This window comes from Vespula pensylvanica, chromosome 8 (assembly GCF_014466175.1).
Source record: "Vespula pensylvanica isolate Volc-1 chromosome 8, ASM1446617v1, whole genome shotgun sequence".
Classification (NCBI taxonomy): domain Eukaryota; kingdom Metazoa; phylum Arthropoda; class Insecta; order Hymenoptera; family Vespidae; genus Vespula; species Vespula pensylvanica.
In genome coordinates, this window is record NC_057692.1 from 3,472,683 (window position 1) to 3,491,919 (window position 19,237).

The window sequence follows — 19,237 nt, forward strand, 5'->3', positions numbered from 1 at the left end:
ATATATGTTGAATATATATTGGGTTTATATACTAGAATATATATTGGATATATATTTCAGTATATAAGCTCAATGATGGTTTCATGAATTAATGCCATTAATTATAAAATTAATTTTCTTGAATTAATACAATTTTTTTTATATTTCCAATTATGCTATTTAACTTTTAAATATCTAACTTTAGATTTATTGATAATATAATAAAGTATGTTAACGATGAATGTAACATAGGAATGAATAGAAAATACATATACTTTGTATATATTCAAGATGTACAAATTATGTCAATTCGTTATATAAATATAATCGCGTAGAACTTTTCAAAGATATTTTCTAAAATAATTAATAAAAAATTTTTTCTTACGGGTAGGTTAGAGCAAAGTCGCGATTGATGAATCCTCGATGGACTCGACCAAGTCGAAAGAAGATTCATTAAACTTCATTAAAATTAATTAATATATTATTTTAGCTCGTGGATTTCCACGTGTAATCCATAGCAATATATCTATTCCAATATAATTTCCATAGTAATCTTTATGTGGTGAAATCTAAATACACGTTATTATTTTTGCTATAATATATATCATTTTTTAATGATATGCATTTTATTGCAAATAATAACAAACTAATGGCTATTTAAGTAGAACGATTTAATTAAAAGAATTGTTTATTATATTTACAGATATTCAAGTATTAATTGATTTTATTCAATAAAAAGTAGATTAAGTTTAAGTAATTAATCAATGATTTTATAATTAATAGCTGTGAAAGAGGAATGGTTCGCAAACAAGATCATCTATAAGTATCTTTCGTTATAAGGTATTTTTAATTTGAAAGAATATTTGCATATGCGATAATAATAAGAAATATTCTAATTATAAGACAATGTAAAAATAATTCGACTTTTAAATTTTCTCTTGAATGTATCTTTTGAATTCAAGATTAAATAGATTGTTTATTTGCTATATCATCATCGTATATACGTTCTGTTTATGTTACGTATTGTAGCATTTGTTGTTCCTAAGTTTACATTCCTATCGGATTATAGGTATTTTATTAATACTTATCTTACGATTAAAAATAAAAATTCTACGTAAATAGGAAGATAAAAAGATACAGATATTAAAATATGTTAACCAAAGATATCGTTGTTAACCAAATATATCGAATTATTAAATTAAAGTTATTTTATATTTAACATGTTACAAAGTATGTAATGTTTAAACAGATAAATTATTGTTTTAATATTAGTTTATTATACTTCATGTACATTATACATTCTGTTTAAATAATTTATGAACGAATAGAAAGTATAAACTATTTAAGCGGACCGATATAAACGAAGAGAATTGAGATGTATACGAAAGATAACCTATTCGACAATTGTCAAAATCATATGAGAGACTGGGCGAAAACTTATTCTCGACGTATTAAATATATAGAATGTTGTGGTAAATTAATATTTTTTAGTGTTTTAATAATGTTTATCTGAATTATTAGAAGAAGTACGTATGATACGAACTCAGTCGATAAATAGTAACATAATCACAAGCTCTTGCAAATATCAAAACGAAGCAGATACATATTATTGTATAACGTAGTTTATCTATATTCTTTACTTATTTATTTAAGTAGTTAAAAATGGTAGAAAAAAGATGTGCCGCCAAAATGTGTTTTAATAGTACACGGGATGCATCTCAAATACAGTTCTTCACATTTCCTACAAAACAAGAATAGTAAGCTTCTATATTATAACCTAACCTTTTAATCTAATGACATATTACTTGTTTCTCATTTTACTGTTATATATATTACAATGAAATCGTATATTAAATAGTGCTCGCATTTGGGCAGAAGCATGTGGTATACCAGAATTAATACACAAAAATAAAACTTCTCTTAAGAGATATGTACTCTGTGCGGAACATTTTGAAGATCATTGGTTTATGGATCCTGAATGTAAAACTGCATTTATTAAAACTAAAATACCTATACCTACAATATTTAAGAATAATCTGAAAGAATGTATAGCACGGCAAACTAATGCTTCAATTGACACGAATATTTCTAAAAAAGAAAGCCTTATAACAAATTTAAAGGATGACGTTATATATAGTGCAGAAGAAACTAAACAGTTGAATAAAAATTTGTTAATAAAAGATAACAAATCCTTATGTTCTGTGGCACTGGTATGTGAAAACAATCGTATAGAAATATTACAAAGAGTATAATTATACTGTAATAATATTTTAAGCTTAATTCAATATTGTTTACATATTATAGATAAATAATATTGTGAGTGATGTCGAAAATAGCACAATATCTATAGTTACAGAATCACAGAATGATCACACTCTGCAAGAAAAAGTAGAAGAATTGTGTCGCCTTTGCGCATTACCAACATCAAGTAATATGCTTCGTTCTATTTATGATGACAATATAGATAATAAAATTAATACAATCTTACCACTTCAAGTAAGCAAATGCTAGATCATTGTCTGTAGAATTTTATTTATGTATCAAGATATTTTTAGATACTTCGAATTTAATTTCTTTTAGTTAGAGGTACATAAATATGATGGTTTACCTCAAGAGATTTGTCATTTATGTGTACATAAAGTTACATTATGTTATGATCTTATCCAACAATTTCTCGATGCAAATTCTAAGTTATTAATGCATAAAAACGAACAAGAGGAAGATGAACAAACTGAAGATAACTTACTCTCAGCTACACTATCTGAAGGCTCGCTGGTAATAATAATTAAAAGAAAAGAGGAAAAAAAGAATCAAGAAAAAAATAATTTTTCTGATTTTCTGATATTATAATTCAATGCTAACTTTTAGTTTTCAGGAGCAGGGATACGTGATAATGTTCATTTAGATCATGATGATTATCAAAATTTAGAAAAAAGTTATCATGCATATATCCCAATACATAAAAATAAATCCAATATTAAAGATGAAAAAGAAATTAGAAATAATTCTGCACATTATACAGAGTAACATCTTTGACAATACTTTTTAATAATATTTTTAGAATTATCTCATATTATTGTATTATAATATTATGTTGTAATTTTTTTAGGCATTCATACAATTTACCTCTGAAAAATATTCCTGAAAAAACAAATATGTTACATCAATTAGATGAAATAAAGATTGAAAATAAAACTAAATATTTAAATATTGATAATGCATCGAATGATATACATCATAATATTGTTAAGAGAAAGATAGATAATAGAATTAAGTATAATTGCAAAACTTGTAATAAAATGTATAATACCAAATCTGAACTATGTAGACATAATGAAACACATAGAGAAGAGAACAAATTTTATTGTGCACATTGTCCAAAAAGTTTTCGTGTCAAATCATTATTAAAACAACACATGTGTTCGCACTCTGGCATTAGACCATATGTTTGTGATATATGTGGGGCAAGTTATAATAGACGTGGAAATATGGGCCAACATAGAAAAACACACTTCGTTATTGAAAATGGAGAGCCACGTTTAATTAAAGAAGGTATCAGATGTAGTATTTGTAGAAAGAAAGTCAAATCTCTTCTTATGTTAAAATATCATCTTGCAAAACATAGTGGTGAAAAGAAAGCGTATGTATGTACTGTCTGTGGAAAATGTTTTAGTACAGGAAGTCAATTAAAGGTACATCAATTTCTTCATACTGGAGAAAGACCATATACTTGCTCTGTATGTGGCAAAGGTTTTCGAACAGAAGCGATTATGAAACAGCATTATTTGGCTCTTCATACAAATGACTATCCACATGAATGTCCATTTTGTGACAGAAAATTTAAGCGTCTACAATCATTAATTGTACATAAAAGGACTCATACTGGAGAGCGACCTTATCCCTGTCCAATATGTGGTCGTGCATTTGCTCAAAAAGGAGATATGATGAAACATACGAAAATTCATAATCCAAGTGGAGATAATAAACGTGTTAAAAATGAGAATAGGTATCTTGAAATGCACGTTGTTGAAGATGATAAAATTCAAATTGGTTCAGCAATATCAGAAGAAATAACGATATTTGAGATAGAAGATGATGGAATGTCAAATGAATTTAATCAAGCAAATTTAAATAAGTAGCAATACTCTTGCTAATGTAGTATTCATTAGATTTGATAAATGAATGTGTATATTAGAACAAAAATGAAGAATTGAAATCATAACGACATATTCTTTCATCTATTCATCATCTAATCTAATTTCATACGAAATTAAAAAAAAATCTAATTCAATACAATTATTAAAAATATATAATAATGTAATATTAATTATATATAATATATCTCTTTTATATTAATTTCTTTTGTATAAAATATTCAATTGCATATTTTAGATCTTTTTGCAAAAAACACGATCAAAATAGTCAAGTTCCTATTTTATAGAAAGTTTCATTATATAACAATTTTTAAATATTTTCTAAAGTCTTTTCTCTCGAGTTTAGATTATTTCTAAAAATTTGTTTATTATAATTTACATTATTATTTATTTGTGTACATTGGTATAGTATTACAGTTTGTATAAAATTATATGAATCTTTGGAGACAAAAAAAACAGAATAAAAATGTGCTTTTTAATGACAATCCATTAAAATCTTCGTAATCAATTCCACGAATATCATATGTCACACAGATGATTTAAATATAAATAACAAAATTCTATTATTGTCCCGATCAAAATCTATGTACAAAATGCACAGGTCTCGGGATATTGAAAGATGGATATCACGGAAGTATGGTATGCTAAAATAATAGAATACAATATGTGACAAAGAATCAAGATATCTCTTTAATACTAATGAGAATAATATATAATGTTTTAATATTGAATATAGTAATATAATGTAAATTGTACATCCTAATATATATTTATATGATAAGGCTTATGTCACATGAAACGGCGATTATATCTTTTAAAAAAGAAGTTACGTTTACTAATTCTAAAACTGCTTGTATATAAGTATGATTGAAATACAATATATCAATCTCTCGTTAAACTTACTCCTAAATATAATTAATTATTGGTGGTAAATACTATTCATATAGTATACTAGTTCTTTTTTCTTTTTATAAATTTAGAATCGTTTACCCACGTATGTAGTAGGAAAACTTTTGGAATGACTCTTTTTTTTTTATATATTTGATCGTATCATTCATAATTGATTTTTCAATTGATTGAGTCATTATAACGGACGCATAAGAATACATATATACAATTCACATATAACAAAAAGCAAAGTATATATTATGAAACGAAATATCTTGAGTTCATTCCTTTATTATAGTCAATTTCTGATAACAAATAAATTAACATAATGATGTTCTCGATTTTTTACAAGAGCAAAAAATATAAAATTAATTAAAATTTACAGAAATAGTATCTGAAAAATAAAATGAAAAAGTAGGAGAAAATAAATTAAACGAAACGTTAAACTTCTACTTGCAAAACTCATTTATTTTGCTCTACCAATGCAGTCAGAATTTCGAGAGAACAAAATTTTATTGATTCGTCCTGTACAGTGTACATCTCTTTGGAATTTTTAATAATATTCAATAAATGTTATATATATATATAAAGTCCAATGAATCTTTCTTAAATTTGATGCACAGTTTTTTCGCCCTCATCATGTCATGGATAAATACGTTTATCGGAACACTGAAATGGTAATAGTAACTACAACCGTCTTGTAACAAAAAGAATGTAATAATCTGTTGAAGCAAGGTAATGTGATTTGCATTTTATTTTCGCAAGAATCTCTTTCTCTCTCTCTCTCTCTCTTTCTCTCGTGAAAAAATCTTTATCTATGACAATCGGGTAAAATGTGTATCGAGTAAGTCCTTACGTTCTCTCCTACGATTACATCCATGTATTACATAATAAAGTATTAGCCAATTAGAATTAAAAATAATAGTTACTAAATAATACAAAATTATTATCATTATCATTATTATTATTATTATTATTATTATTTTTATTATTATTATTATTATTATTATTATTATTATTATTATTATTTATCATAAGCATTCTTATATCTTCGGTGGTTTTAAAACGATTTATTTTATAATTATGTATAATATTTTTCCCCCCAAGAATTGATGAGAGATAGATCTTACGGATTATTGGACGAAAGTGCAATTGTCAGGTTCGTGAACCTATACATAAATCTTTCATCTCAAATCTTATCTCTCTTTTGTGCAATTACGAAACTGCCAAGTGCACACATTGAAATTTGTAGAAGAGAGAATTAATAAACTCCTCAAAATAATTAAGACGAACATAGAGCGACGACAAGCCAGTTTCAAAAGGGGACGCGTGTAACGTCACAAAGACGGAGAGTACATAATTTGGCGGTAAATTCAAACGACAAATAATAAATAACGGCAGTGTGTAATGCCGATCGCACCCTTTTTTGTTTTTTTTTTATATTTTTTTTTTCTATTTTCTTTTTCTTCTCACAGATTACATCTTTCTCTTCCCTGGTGACATTATTAAAAAATATGTTACTAAACGAAAGGATAATTTTCGAATTACGCTTAGTGATACTGCGACTTCTATCTTATAACGTATGTGTAAAAAAAAATAAAAATAAAAAAAAATAAAAAAAACAGTAAATGAACATTCGAATATTATTCATTAAATAAACATTTAAATTTATGCATATCTTACTTGATATTTTTCAAACTTACTTTTTGAACTTGAAAAACACATCATTTATTTATAGAATATTAGTAGGAAGCAGTCTGACACACATTTCAAATGAAACATTTGATACAGTTAAATAATCAGTTTAATATTATTGATATTTAGTAGGGAGATATTGCAACATGCTCCGCGATAATCTGACCATTGACGCAATATTAATATGGATGATATGGGTGATGATTTTAGGCGATGTCGTGAAAGTCAGTCAAGAGAAACTCGGAGCACGTTATAGCATCTCCCTTTTAAAGATTTTTTAAGAATGGCAGTCAAGCGGTTGAAACAATTAAAGGCAGTTAATTAATCGATCGGCATCGACTTATGACAAAATTGAAATAATTGGCTTATATCAAAAAGAATACGTGTACACTGTTTGAAACATTATTATCCACTAAAATATACGATCAAAATCACCACATGCTTTCTTTTTCGATTAAAATAACGTTGGAACTTAGCATAGAATATTAGAAAACTTGCAGTTGATGTATATATAATAAATTCCATCCTTGCTTTTTTTTTCTTTTCTTTTTTTTTCTTTTTTTTTTTTCTTTTTTAACACTCGATCTATCGATTCTTACATCTACAATTTTCACCATGGTATATTTTCCATAGATCTTCGTCGATATTACATCTGAATGGATAGATGTGTGTTGTTCAAGGATCGTTAATACAAGTATACAACCATAATACCAAAAATTCACATTACAGGTTTTATAAGAAATATTTCTATTAAAAACTTCTAACGTGATTGAGAATGAACGACGATTGGAATGATTGAAATCGAAACGTGATTAACTTTTTGTATTATTGCCTCGATTAAATCTTGGTCTCTCTTGGCCCAACGAAAAGAATTTTTCAGATTTATCTTCTTTTTTTGTCTTTTCATTGACATTTTGTTTGTTTTCTCTTTTTTTTCTTTTCTTCCTTTTTTTCTTTTGAAGTTCTCATATATCCAATAGTAGTTGTAGTAATCATTTAAAATGTTTAACCATCGCGACAAAGATATCTGATAAATAAAATTTGCGAGGTTTGTATCATTGAATAACCAGGACGTACACAGACTTCGTTCGTTTATAAATTGTAACAGGCAAGATCATTCATATTACTTAAAATTCCTATAAACGAACGAGGAGAGCATTCATTTGTCGTGTAGTTCCGCAATAAACATTCTGACTATAATGTGCACTTACATATATGTAATACGCATGAAAACAGATTGACCTGCACATCGTGCTCTCCCAACGTCACAATGTTTTTTACAGATCATTAGAAAATTTCCTATCGTAGTCGCCGGCAAGATATAAATGAAAGAATTATATATATATATATATATATATATATATATATATATATACACATATACATATATGTAAAAGAAAAGGGCACAAAAATGTTGACTCCTTACAGCCTATGCTCTTTTCGATTCTCACAGTGACTTGAATCGGACATATTGTTATATTTAATCTCAATAACATTAATATAGTCATAATAATAATAATAATTAAAAAAAAATCAATCATAATTATAATCATAATAGTTAGAATATTACCACTACTATTACTACCAATAATAATAATAATTATACTCATAATAATAATAATAATAGTAATAATAGTTACAATATTACAACTACTACTAATAATAATAATAATAGTAATATAGTTCCAATATGGATAGTCGTTTTCGGAGGCAGTCTTCATATATGGGTAATGAATCGATTTGTCTCCTATGTCTATTAATATCGTTAAATCACAGTCAATTTTGTGAAAACTGGATAAACTGGATAAATAAAAGAATAAATGAAGGATTTGCCTAATCATAAAAATCAACTGGATCTTGTTAGACATGAATCTCTGTTGTATGCACGAAACACGTGCGTGTTTTTTAAACGTTTGAAAATGTAATTTTTTTTTTTTCCTTTTTTTTTCCATAGAAATAGAGAATACCCATGACTGGACAGATATGTTCATCTTCGAATCGAATGATTTTCCAGGGCCATTTAATCAGTCATCGTTGTATAGTCATATAATAAGTGATGCTATTTACAACTGTATGAATAGTGTTAGTTTACTGAACATCATCATATGTGTATCAGTATGTCAGCATGTAATCATTAAATAGAAAATTGTTTTATTTAGTGGAATGAAGTAATTGACGCATCCAGCACTTTAGTAAATTAAAATCGTAGTCTTAAGTCGTGTATACGTATATTTTCTTATTAACATACTTAAGTCCAAGGGCAAGCTGAGAGTCAGTCTTCTTCTAAAAAAAAAAAAAAAAAAAATAAAAAAAAATAAAAATAAAAAAAATAAAATAAACTAAAAAAAAATATTTTCATTAGGTTCAATAATTTCTTGCTTTATAAGATCTTTTTTTAGAATGTAGTTCAATTACGAATTAGAATAGATTTGAATGGAGTCACAGATGTAAGGTCAATTAGATATATATATATATATATATAAAAAAAAAACCTTTAAAAATACCGGCGAATTTCTAATGAAAATTATTTTTCTTCAAAAAACATTTTTGATATGTTTCTGGATATTTTTGCGAATAAGTTCAAAAAAAAAAAAAAAAAAAGAAAAGAAAAGAAAAAATCTTGGAAATTGTAATAAAATGCACATAAAATCTATCGCAAATTACAGCTTGTCCATGTGCAGTCTAAATTTATGATTCAAAGTTCACTGTGTTTTTCATTTTGCAGGATTAAGTACATTGTATGCAAGAAATATATCGCATTGTTATATAATCTAAAGCCAGCGACTGTTCGAGGTATTACCAATTCAGTCTTACAATGATTCTTAATCCAAATGTTATAGTGATTGCAGTAAAATAAAAACATTAACCAGATATTTCAACATTACATTCATTCATTAATCACTGGAAAATATTCTGAAGTGACGAATTCATTCATTTGGCACAGAATACATATTACAGTACATTCCAACTATCGTGAAATATCTTATTCTATGAGCTGTGTGTCATGACATTTTGTTTAGGCAAAAAAAAAAAAAAAGAATATATATATAATATGTAATATATATATATATATATAAAGAAAAGATTGAATGTGTGTCATAATTGGTTAAAAAATAAAACAAAGTAATCATAAACCAAATACAATGGATTGCATATTCGATTACCTTTAGGCCGCTTGAAACAAAACAATTGAATACATAAAATATCACAAATAAATAATGAAAATAATTAGTTTAACATCCATATGGATACCAATATTACAAATATATTATAGTGTATTATATGAATAATGTTCTGAAATAAAGTAATTAATCGTTAAAATTATTCTGTTTTTGAACATTTATAAATTATAATAAAAAGAACAAATCAATATTTGAAAGATAATCGAATTTGAAATGCACTGTAAGACTTCACATTTTTTTCTTGCTCCACTTATCAAAGAAATGATGTTTCTATGACTTCTATCTTAAATTAACATCTTATATTTTAAACATCATACGATTTATGTAAGATGTAGGGAGCCAACTTTTCAGTTTATACCTGCAGATAAGTACTGGGAAATGGGGTTATGTATGGACTTCTTAAAATGTGTAAGAACAAGATTAAGAGGTCGCTGCTACAACTACAGGGGGAACAACGTCAGGTTCACCTGCACCATCTGCTACAGCAGAATCAACGACTTTTTTTACTTTTATAGATTCTGCACTAGTATCTGTAGAACTCTCAGGCTCACCATTTTGTGCAGGTGTTTCCTCACTGCTTGTTAAAACGAGTTGTTCGCTTGAAGATGCCTCATTTAGTCCATTTCTGTGTAAATTTTCATCCGACACTGGCACATCATCTCCATTTTGTGTTGTTCCATTTAATTTTTTCTTCTCAGATTCCACTGTACTTTTATCTTTCACTTCATCCAACACAGTTTCTTCTTTCACTGATTCTTTGCTCGATTCTTGTTCTATCGATTCAGCACTTTCAGTATGTTTTTCGACCTTAGTTAAAGATGGTTTTATTTCTACATTTTCCTTTTCCGACTGTGCTTTCTTTGATTCTTCTTCAATTTTTTCAGACTTTGTTTCAACTTCTGTACTTTTCTCTGTTGCAACATTATTTTCTTGATCTTTCAAATCATTTTTAGTATCTTTAACTTCTGTCTCTGTTGATACAGCAGCTTTATCTGTGTCTATTTTCGCAATATTATCGCCATTTTTAGTTGTACCAGTTAAAGGCGCATTCTCTACCTTTGTAGATACCTGTGTTGTCTTTATTATAGTTTCCTCTGCTTCCGAATTATTTTTTTCTGTTGTACTAGAACTAGTAACTGCTTTATTTGTTGATCCCTCTACTTTCGTTTCATTTTTTTCTGCACTTGTACGTTCTACAGATTTCTCAGTTACACTTTCGTCCCTAGTTTTATCATCTTTTACAACTTTGACAGTTTCATTTTGAAGTATAATCTCGGATTTTGTATCTTTTGTATCTTCTGTTGGTTTTGATATAGGCTCATTCCTTGCTACATCCATAGTGTCATCTACCACTGAAGTAACTCCAACTTTTGTTGGAATTTCTGGTTGTTTAGCTGTAGATGGTTCTTTTTCATCAGGTTTTACATTTGTTACTGTTTCTACATCCTTTATATCTTTTGTAGATTCATCTTTTTTAGACGAAATTTGATCTTTTTCGTCTGTCTGAGCTTTTATCTCTTGTTCAGGCTGAGGACTTTTAGTTATCTCTGTTTTTTCAGTTTTTTTTCCACTAGCATCTGACATTTCTACATCCTCAGAAGTATCCATTGGCTCACTGCTCTTTGGACTAACAGATTCATTTTTTTCTTCTGGTTCCGTAGGATTTAATTTTTGACGCTTTGTTGATGTTTGAAATGTTAAATCTAGAAGAGACTTAATAGTCATGTAAGCAACTGTTTCTTCATCTGTCAAGGTAGCATTACCTTCTCGTATAACTATAACTGGTAATAAGCCTGCTTCTTTAGCAGCTGCAGCTTCTCGTACTATATCCGTAAGAAAAATTACATTATCCGGTTTTTCTCCAATCTTGCTTAAAATATTCTTGTAACTGTCACACTCTTGTTTAGCTCCTATTTCTGTATCAAAAAATCCACTGAAATACTTGAGTAGATCGCCCTGTTCAGAGTTGCCAAAAAGCAATTTTTGTGCCTCGACACTTCCACTTGAATAAACATATATTTTTTTTCCATCATTCATCCATGATTCCAATGCTTTAGGGACATCATCATAAACACTATACAAAAATTATATTAAGATCACCACAGTATGAATAGCAATTATAAAATATTTAAAAAGGAAAAAAGAACTTACTGTCCTTTGATTGCTGTTGACTTATAAGCTTCTTGCCACATGTGCCCTTGCAATTGCTTAAGTGCACCTGTTTTACGATCATTGTCCATTTGCCAAAGAATATTTTTCATAAGTGATTCTTTTTCTTCTTCCACATTACTATCAACAATCGGTATAAAACCCTCAACTTTATCTTCTTCGTCTTTCTTTGCCTAAAATAAAAATTTTATTAAAATTTGCTTCGCGTGAAAAGTAATACTATAATTTCGACTAGCCGTTTCTCAGTAAAATATAAAAACATATAGTAACTAGTTTGTTTCCATTAAAAACAACATAGCTAGAAAATATAAGACTATTCTTTATAAATAATCCCTCAAAACGAAATTGTAAGAATAAAAAATCAGCTTTATATTAAGGAATGTCGCTATTCAAACTTAATTATTAATACTAACCAAACGGCATTTGAAATGCTTGTTATTATAAAAATAAAGGTTTGTATTTTTTAGAAATTATTAAAAAAGAATATATTAAAACATCGTTGTAATCATTATTAATTTACTAATATATTTTACATCGTATGATTATGTAAATAATAATACTTTTATAGAGATTAATAAATGTTCAACTTTGCATCAATATAAATAAAAAATGTTAAAAATCAAAGAATTGATATATATATCTTTACTAAATAAAATAATTTAGTATATGAAATATCAAAGGTAGACAAATTCTAGGACAAAGAGTGGTCTTCAGGTCAGACCATACTGGTATAACAGCTGCCTCTGTTCTATCATGCTATTGGCTGCTTGTAAGCCCTTTACAAGAACTGCTAATAAAGACTGTTATATAAAATCTATATTATTTGTAATATATTTAAAATATATATCATATATATATACATATATATATATATGATTAAATGTTATTTAATTTAGTTAAATTTACAATGTTAACTCCTGTGTTCCAATCACTATTTGTCATATTTACCTGTTCTTTTAATTTATGATAATCTTGTTTAAATTTATCATCGTCCCAATTCGTGTCAATGTATTTTTTTAAATTTTCTCTCACATAAGGAAATAAGGTTTCCTGGAAGAGAAGCAATAAAGTGTGTAAAAATTCTGGAAAAAACGCAAAAAAAAAAGATCATATCGTTTAAATATTCGGCGTTTCTTTCGATTCGGAATGTTGTCGTCGTTTATCGTAACGCGTTCTGGGAAGGAAAGCAAGAAAATCTATAGTGCGCGATCTACTGTATGTAAAAAAAAAAAAAGAAGAAAACAGCCATACCAAGAAATAATAATTTATGCCGTTCATTTGTATATATGATAAATATAATACATATATAAGAAAACAAAAGAGAGAACAAAAAAATTGTTTTCAAACATGAATATAGATTTGCCGCGAAACTTGTTTAGAAATATTGATACGTCCTTTAGAAATGAAGGCGAGAGGAGAAGACGAGTAAAAACCGGAAAGTGGAGAGGAAAAAAAGGAGGTGAAGGCCCTACCGAAAATTTGAAATGAACGAAGAAAGGAAGTTTAGTTAGAAGCGCGAAAACAATGATAATCAAAGTAATAAAGTATTCTCATCGACGATCGAGAAGAAATTTCGAAAAAATTTCAGACTGCGATTTCTGAGAAGCATGCAGAGAAAAGTTGAAGCTCGTTGTTCGCTCGCCGGCATCCACTACCCTTCCAATGAACGGACACGCGTGAGAAATATTTGCCGAGATCGCGACAAAACGGAAAACGTAAAGAAGAACTCTTTTTCCTATCGAATTTCGAAAATATTGTCGCGAACTCGACAAAGACAATTCTCCTTTTTTCTCCCTTTTCCTCAAAAGGAAGGAATCGTAATAAAACAGTTAAGCGCGAGCATCGTAGGGCGCGTTCAAGAACGCCACGGCCATGGCCTTTGTTACCTTCACGAAGCTTATGCTCGTCGTCGTACCCTCGATGTCAACCAGGATCGTCGTTTGCGATAGCATAGTCTCCTCTTGTTCCTGGCTACGCTTTTCCCCGGCCATTTCCACGATTTACTCGCTCTACTCCGACCGAAGGATAAATAATAAATATATCTATATGTAGTACGTATCAAGCCGTGGGACGTTGAAAGCACGGTGGTGTGTATGTACGTCTCTCCGACGCGTTCTTGTTGAAAGCCGGCGAATGAATTCGCTCTTGCCCCCCGCGCATTGCTGTGTGCGTGCGAACTCGTTTCTCCCTTCGTCCCTCGCCCATTGCCGATCCCACGGTAACCAGGACCGTATCTATGATATTCGTCTTTACTCTAGTCTTTTACTACAGACATAACGAATTTTACATTTTTTTACTCCTTCTCTAAACATCTAGGAAAATTCATCCTTCCACTATCTTTCTTTTTTTTCGATCTTCCTTATCTTATTTTTCCTTATTTGGCGTTTCTATTGGGTTGTCTATCGAAAGTGATTGGACTTTCAAAAATTCTTCTTCCTAACCTTACGAATTACTTTTTATCCATCCATTCGTGTATCTCACTTGTACGAGAGAACAATTCGCTTGAATTTTTACGATATGTCGACATTTTGATACTTATTATATCGTACATAGCCTAAATAGACGGGGGTTTAATTATTCTAAGTTTCTTTTGAAATTTGAGTGTAGAAATTTGTTGATGCGATAGACCGTCATTATTTGTACGATACTCCTTTTATGCCATGTTATGTTGACAATTTGTCGACGAAAAACGTGCTAACACTTAAAGTACAAAATCTGAATTCTTTTTTAGAACGTTTGAGCATTCGGAATAAGAAATTTATTCGTGAAATCATTAATGGAATAGGGCTCTGATATTCGTTATTACGATCCTGTATTATGGACGAAAATTGCAAGCTGTGTTAGTATCATACGTTCGATATACATTAGTATTCGCGTGTTCGTGTAAATCGCTGCTTCCTTCAGCCAATGAGCGTTCGTGCTTTACGGTGTCATGTTTGCATCCACCGACAACGATCCCTCCGCAAAACCTTTTCGACGCAATAACTTTTTTTCTGAAAGTACATTTGTAAGAAATCTTGGATATAACGGATTCCAAAATTCTTTAAGTTTTCGTTAAGAACGTTCGAATGGTAAAATGAAAGATGGTTGTTTCAAGAAATAGGGATAGACGTAGTGAACTACACGCATATGTTTCGATATTACTCCGCGTGAAAGTAGTTCCTGGACACTTTATTTTTATCAATTTTTCGAAATTTACGACTCTAAATAGATTTCTTTCGATTTGATTAAAGTATCAAAAGATATGTATTTTAATTTTTTCAAAAATTAACATTTATTTTCAATCGTCGGTTATTCGTACTATCGATAGTATTAATAGGAAATTTTAAGGTGGTTGTATACAGCTGAGAGACGCAACCACCTGATTTTTGCATGGGGCGCGACGTCGCCTGCAAAGGCGGAACCATTTAAATTTTGACATTCGCCGGATCCACACGTGTACGCCAACCGTCATCTGTCAGTATAGCCGGTAGCAGCTTGTTTCAAACCACGTGTTTGTTACACGGTTTAAGAAATGGATATTTTTATACTTTATATTTATATATACATGTATATTTCAGATATGCTTTCGTTATAAGATCCTTTAAATAATTATCATCGAATATAGGATTCACTATATTTTTATAAAATGTCAATTGTACAAAAAAGAATTTCAATACTTTTACAAGCATATATGAATAAACGAATCAAAGAAATTTTATAAAACAGATTTAATCATTTCAATTTTATTTTCTAGTAGTTAACGCAAAAGTAATACTTTCCCAGTATTATATTATTTACATAAGAATAATAAAAATTATTTAATAGACCTTAAATATAAATCACAAATAATTAATGTAAAATTATGTATATTTATACAACAACTATATTTTATATCAAACCATCATTTATTTAACATTACTATGATATTAGACATTTTGCAACTGCTTTAATTTTTCACCTAGATGATTATTTAAATGAATTCTAATTTCTTGTTGATCATTACATTTTTCTCCACATTCGGGACATTCTAAATCACCTTTGTCATGATGCTGTTTACGATGCTTTGATCGATAATTGTATGTAGCAAAATGTTCTCCACAATCCTGACACTGATAAGGTAATTCACCTGTATGTTTTCTTTGATGATGATCCCTCGAGTCTTTACGTCTAAAACTCATATTGCAATATTCGCAAACAAATGGTTTTTTACCGGTATGTAGGAGAACGTGATTATACAAAGATTTAGTGTCATTGAAACCCTTCTCACACTGTGCACATTTATATCGTTTTTCACCATTGTGCTTACTTCTTATATGATTTATTAAAAGTTGTTTTACTCTGTAAGAGGCATTACAAATATCACATTGATATATAGGATCTACTTTACCCTCGTGTATTCGTTCTTTGTGTGCTTTTAAGGACATTTGATGTTTAAATTTTTCGTGACATTCTTCACATTCATACCATGGTTTTTGTTCAATTAAAATTGGATCTTGATTACTAATTTCATGGGTTTCTATCATGTGATATTTTAACATTCTGTATGTTGGAAAATCCTCCATACATATAGGGCATGTAAATACTTGTGGTAATAATATATTTTTATCATGTTTCCAATGTTTTTCTAAATGTTCATTCATGTTTTGTTTCTTCCTAAATGATTTATTACATATATTACAAATATAACGGTTATGAGAAAAGTGTATCTTTCTGTGAAGTCTTAAAGCATTTTTAGTTGTACATTTTTGTCCACACACGTCACATTGAAAAGGTCTTTCACCAGTATGAGTACGATGATGCTCTCGTAAACGTGCTTTCAATTGAAACGACTTACCACATAATTCACAAATATAAGGTCTTGCACCTTTATGAACAAAGAGATAATGCTCGTATAAAGAATTTTCTGCGCTGAACTCTTTGCCACAAGTACTACAAATAAATTCTTTCATATTTTCATTGTGCCGCATTTCGTGAAATTCCAATCTTTCTTTACGTACAAAATGTTTAGGACATTTGGAACAATGATATTGACGGGGTGATATTACTTTTGCTTCATTTCCATCTACAACTAAAGAAAGAGTAGAATCTTCACAAGAAGAACAAGTAACCAAGTCATTAATAGCATCTGGATCTAAATCAAAAATTAATTTTCCACATAGATTACAGTTGGTAAATGTTTTTCCTTGTATTTTTACTGCAAGTTCTTTCTTTGTATTATTATCAATTTCATTATTACCAATATCAACATTTATTTCTTGAATACCAGAATGTTTATGTTTCTTTTGATGTCCTTTTATTCTTGCATATTTTGAGAATAACTTATCACATTCCAAGCAAACAAAACGTTGCGAGTTTTTATGTGTGTAATAATAATGATCCCACAATAAATTTTCATTACTTGCTTCTTTTCTACAAACAATACATACATATTTATCCATACAATCAAATTTGTGTCTTTCCATATGAAATTCATATTTTAATTGTGAAAGATAGCGAGCACCACATAAATTGCATATGATTCTTGGACAAGATTTTATATTATCTTTGTCTTCTGTTTTAATATCATCGTTATTAATGATTTTTTCATATTGTTTATCTGTCATAGAGTTACAATCATCTTTACAATTGAACCATACAATATTATTATAAGTAGATTCTAATTTTACTGATTCGTTTGTATCCTTACAATTTACAAATTCAGGATATGGTTCATAAATTACTTCTAATTTAGGAATCTTGACAGAATTTGAAGTTTCTTTATATGTTATATTTCTTTTAAATTTTCTTTTAACATCTTTCTGTGTCCTGTTTAAAGAATTTTCCTTACCGGTCATATTATATGCCAATGTATTTTTACGGTTAATGTTTTTTATTTCCCTACTTTCTCCATTCATATTTGCTTTTAATTTGATACAGTTTTGTGAATTTACATTGTCTTGTTTTATATTAAGTGCTATAGGTTTTTCAAAGTTTTGAAGATTTTGCTCTTTTGTAGGATAAATTTTCTCTGTATGACCAACAATTGCTAGTGAAATTTGAAAACTATAATCACAGTTTTGTGGATTACTAACTAATAATATCATTAAATCGACATTACAATTTGGGCATGGGCATACTGTATCACTACAAATCTTGGCAAATATATCTGTTTGTTCTTTTTCATTTCTTGTAAACTCATGAAAACAATTACTTTCTTCGCTATCTAATTCTTTTTCATACTTTAAAACTTCTTGAATAAACTTATGATAAAGAATAACTTTGTCATGACAGGATATGCATACAAATTTAGAACCACCATCCAATGGAGATATCTATAAAAAAAAATAATAATTTTTCAATATTCATACAGGTACATTTACATTTAATTAGAATTTAAGAATATTTCATAGAAAAATATAAATAAAAGTATACATTTACATACATTAATTGGTAATGTGTCTATTATTTTTTGTTTTAGATCTGTCGAATCTTCAAATATATTTTTAAGCCTTCCATTTTGAAGGTTTATACCACATAAACGACACAATAACATACTTGTGGCTGATCAGTCGCCACATACTCTAAGAAATCTGTATCAATAATGCTATAAGACCAATAAATCTCTGATCGTGGTATATATTTTTAAAACCAAATCATAAATATTCTATTATGTATAAATCTGTAAAATAAATTTATTCAAATGCTATACTTACATAAATATATTTTTATATACGCTTATATATTCTTGAATATCGGTTGAAGATTGTATTTATCCTATATAAAAATAAAAAATTATACGATTTAATTCCTTCAGTTTAAACATTTTCATACATTTCATGTAAAGTTATAACTTATCATGTTAAAACATCTTACGTATCAATTACAAATTAAAAATGATTAATCAGAAACTTTTGCTTCTAGTTTGTAATCAAATTCCAAATTTTTTAACACGCATATAATATACGTCAAATACCATATATATTATATATATATATATATATATATATATATATATATATGCATACATCTCACAGACATACATACACACCATGCGAGAAACTTATGTCCTAAGAGTTCCCTTCTTATATATCCTTCTAACGATTGGTCCATTTTTTTTGAAAATGAACCAATGAAAAGTAAGACTATGTAGACGATACGAAATAATTTCTTTTAAAAGTAATTTTATGAATGAAAAATAATGAATATCAA

At 28.4% G+C, this 19,237-nt stretch overlaps 3 protein-coding genes and 1 long non-coding RNA gene across 8 annotated transcripts; 2 read left to right on the forward strand and 2 right to left on the reverse strand.

The window, feature by feature from the left end:
* Positions 1 to 1,147: 1,147 nt before the first annotated feature.
* LOC122631243 (zinc finger protein 300-like) lies at positions 1,148 to 5,611 on the forward strand. 3 transcript variants are annotated; one of them, XM_043816675.1, is made up of 7 exons: positions 1,148 to 1,736; positions 1,838 to 1,959; positions 2,032 to 2,189; positions 2,284 to 2,475; positions 2,560 to 2,754; positions 2,848 to 3,002; positions 3,089 to 5,611. In XM_043816675.1, the coding sequence occupies exons 1-7, from the start codon at positions 1,642 to 1,644 to the stop codon at positions 4,116 to 4,118; spliced, it is 1,947 nt and encodes a 648-aa protein (XP_043672610.1). In that variant the 5' UTR covers positions 1,148 to 1,641; the 3' UTR covers positions 4,119 to 5,611. The 3 variants fall into 3 exon arrangements, with proteins under 3 accessions (XP_043672610.1, XP_043672609.1, XP_043672608.1); XM_043816674.1 differs by having other exon boundaries at positions 1,855 to 2,189; XM_043816673.1 differs by having other exon boundaries at positions 1,335 to 1,736; positions 1,838 to 2,189.
* On the reverse strand, positions 5,469 to 14,215 carry LOC122631242 (enolase-phosphatase E1). Of its 2 annotated transcripts, XM_043816672.1 has the most exons (5): positions 13,954 to 14,215; positions 13,016 to 13,117; positions 12,050 to 12,240; positions 10,450 to 11,972; positions 5,469 to 8,999 (listed from the first exon to the last, which is right to left on the reverse strand). In XM_043816672.1, exons 1-5 carry the CDS (start codon positions 14,056 to 14,058, stop codon positions 8,989 to 8,991), a joined length of 1,932 nt encoding a protein of 643 aa, XP_043672607.1. In that variant the 5' UTR covers positions 14,059 to 14,215; the 3' UTR covers positions 5,469 to 8,988. The 2 variants fall into 2 exon arrangements, with proteins under 2 accessions (XP_043672607.1, XP_043672606.1); XM_043816671.1 differs by lacking the exon at positions 5,469 to 8,999 and having other exon boundaries at positions 9,332 to 11,972.
* A 735-nt stretch (positions 14,216 to 14,950) lies between these two features.
* LOC122631250 lies at positions 14,951 to 18,618 on the forward strand. Its single transcript, XR_006327657.1, has 2 exons — positions 14,951 to 15,560; positions 18,507 to 18,618. It is a non-coding gene; the product is annotated as an uncharacterized LOC122631250 (long non-coding RNA).
* Positions 15,899 to 18,967, reverse strand: LOC122631241 (zinc finger protein 814-like). 2 transcript variants are annotated; one of them, XM_043816670.1, is made up of 3 exons: positions 18,902 to 18,967; positions 18,742 to 18,802; positions 15,899 to 18,360 (listed from the first exon to the last, which is right to left on the reverse strand). In XM_043816670.1, exon 3 carries the CDS (start codon positions 18,130 to 18,132, stop codon positions 15,976 to 15,978), a length of 2,157 nt encoding a protein of 718 aa, XP_043672605.1. In that variant the 5' UTR covers positions 18,133 to 18,360; positions 18,742 to 18,802; positions 18,902 to 18,967; the 3' UTR covers positions 15,899 to 15,975. The 2 variants fall into 2 exon arrangements, with proteins under 2 accessions (XP_043672605.1, XP_043672604.1); XM_043816669.1 differs by lacking the exons at positions 18,742 to 18,802; positions 18,902 to 18,967 and adding an exon at positions 18,471 to 18,602.
* Positions 18,968 to 19,237: the final 270 nt, after the last annotated feature.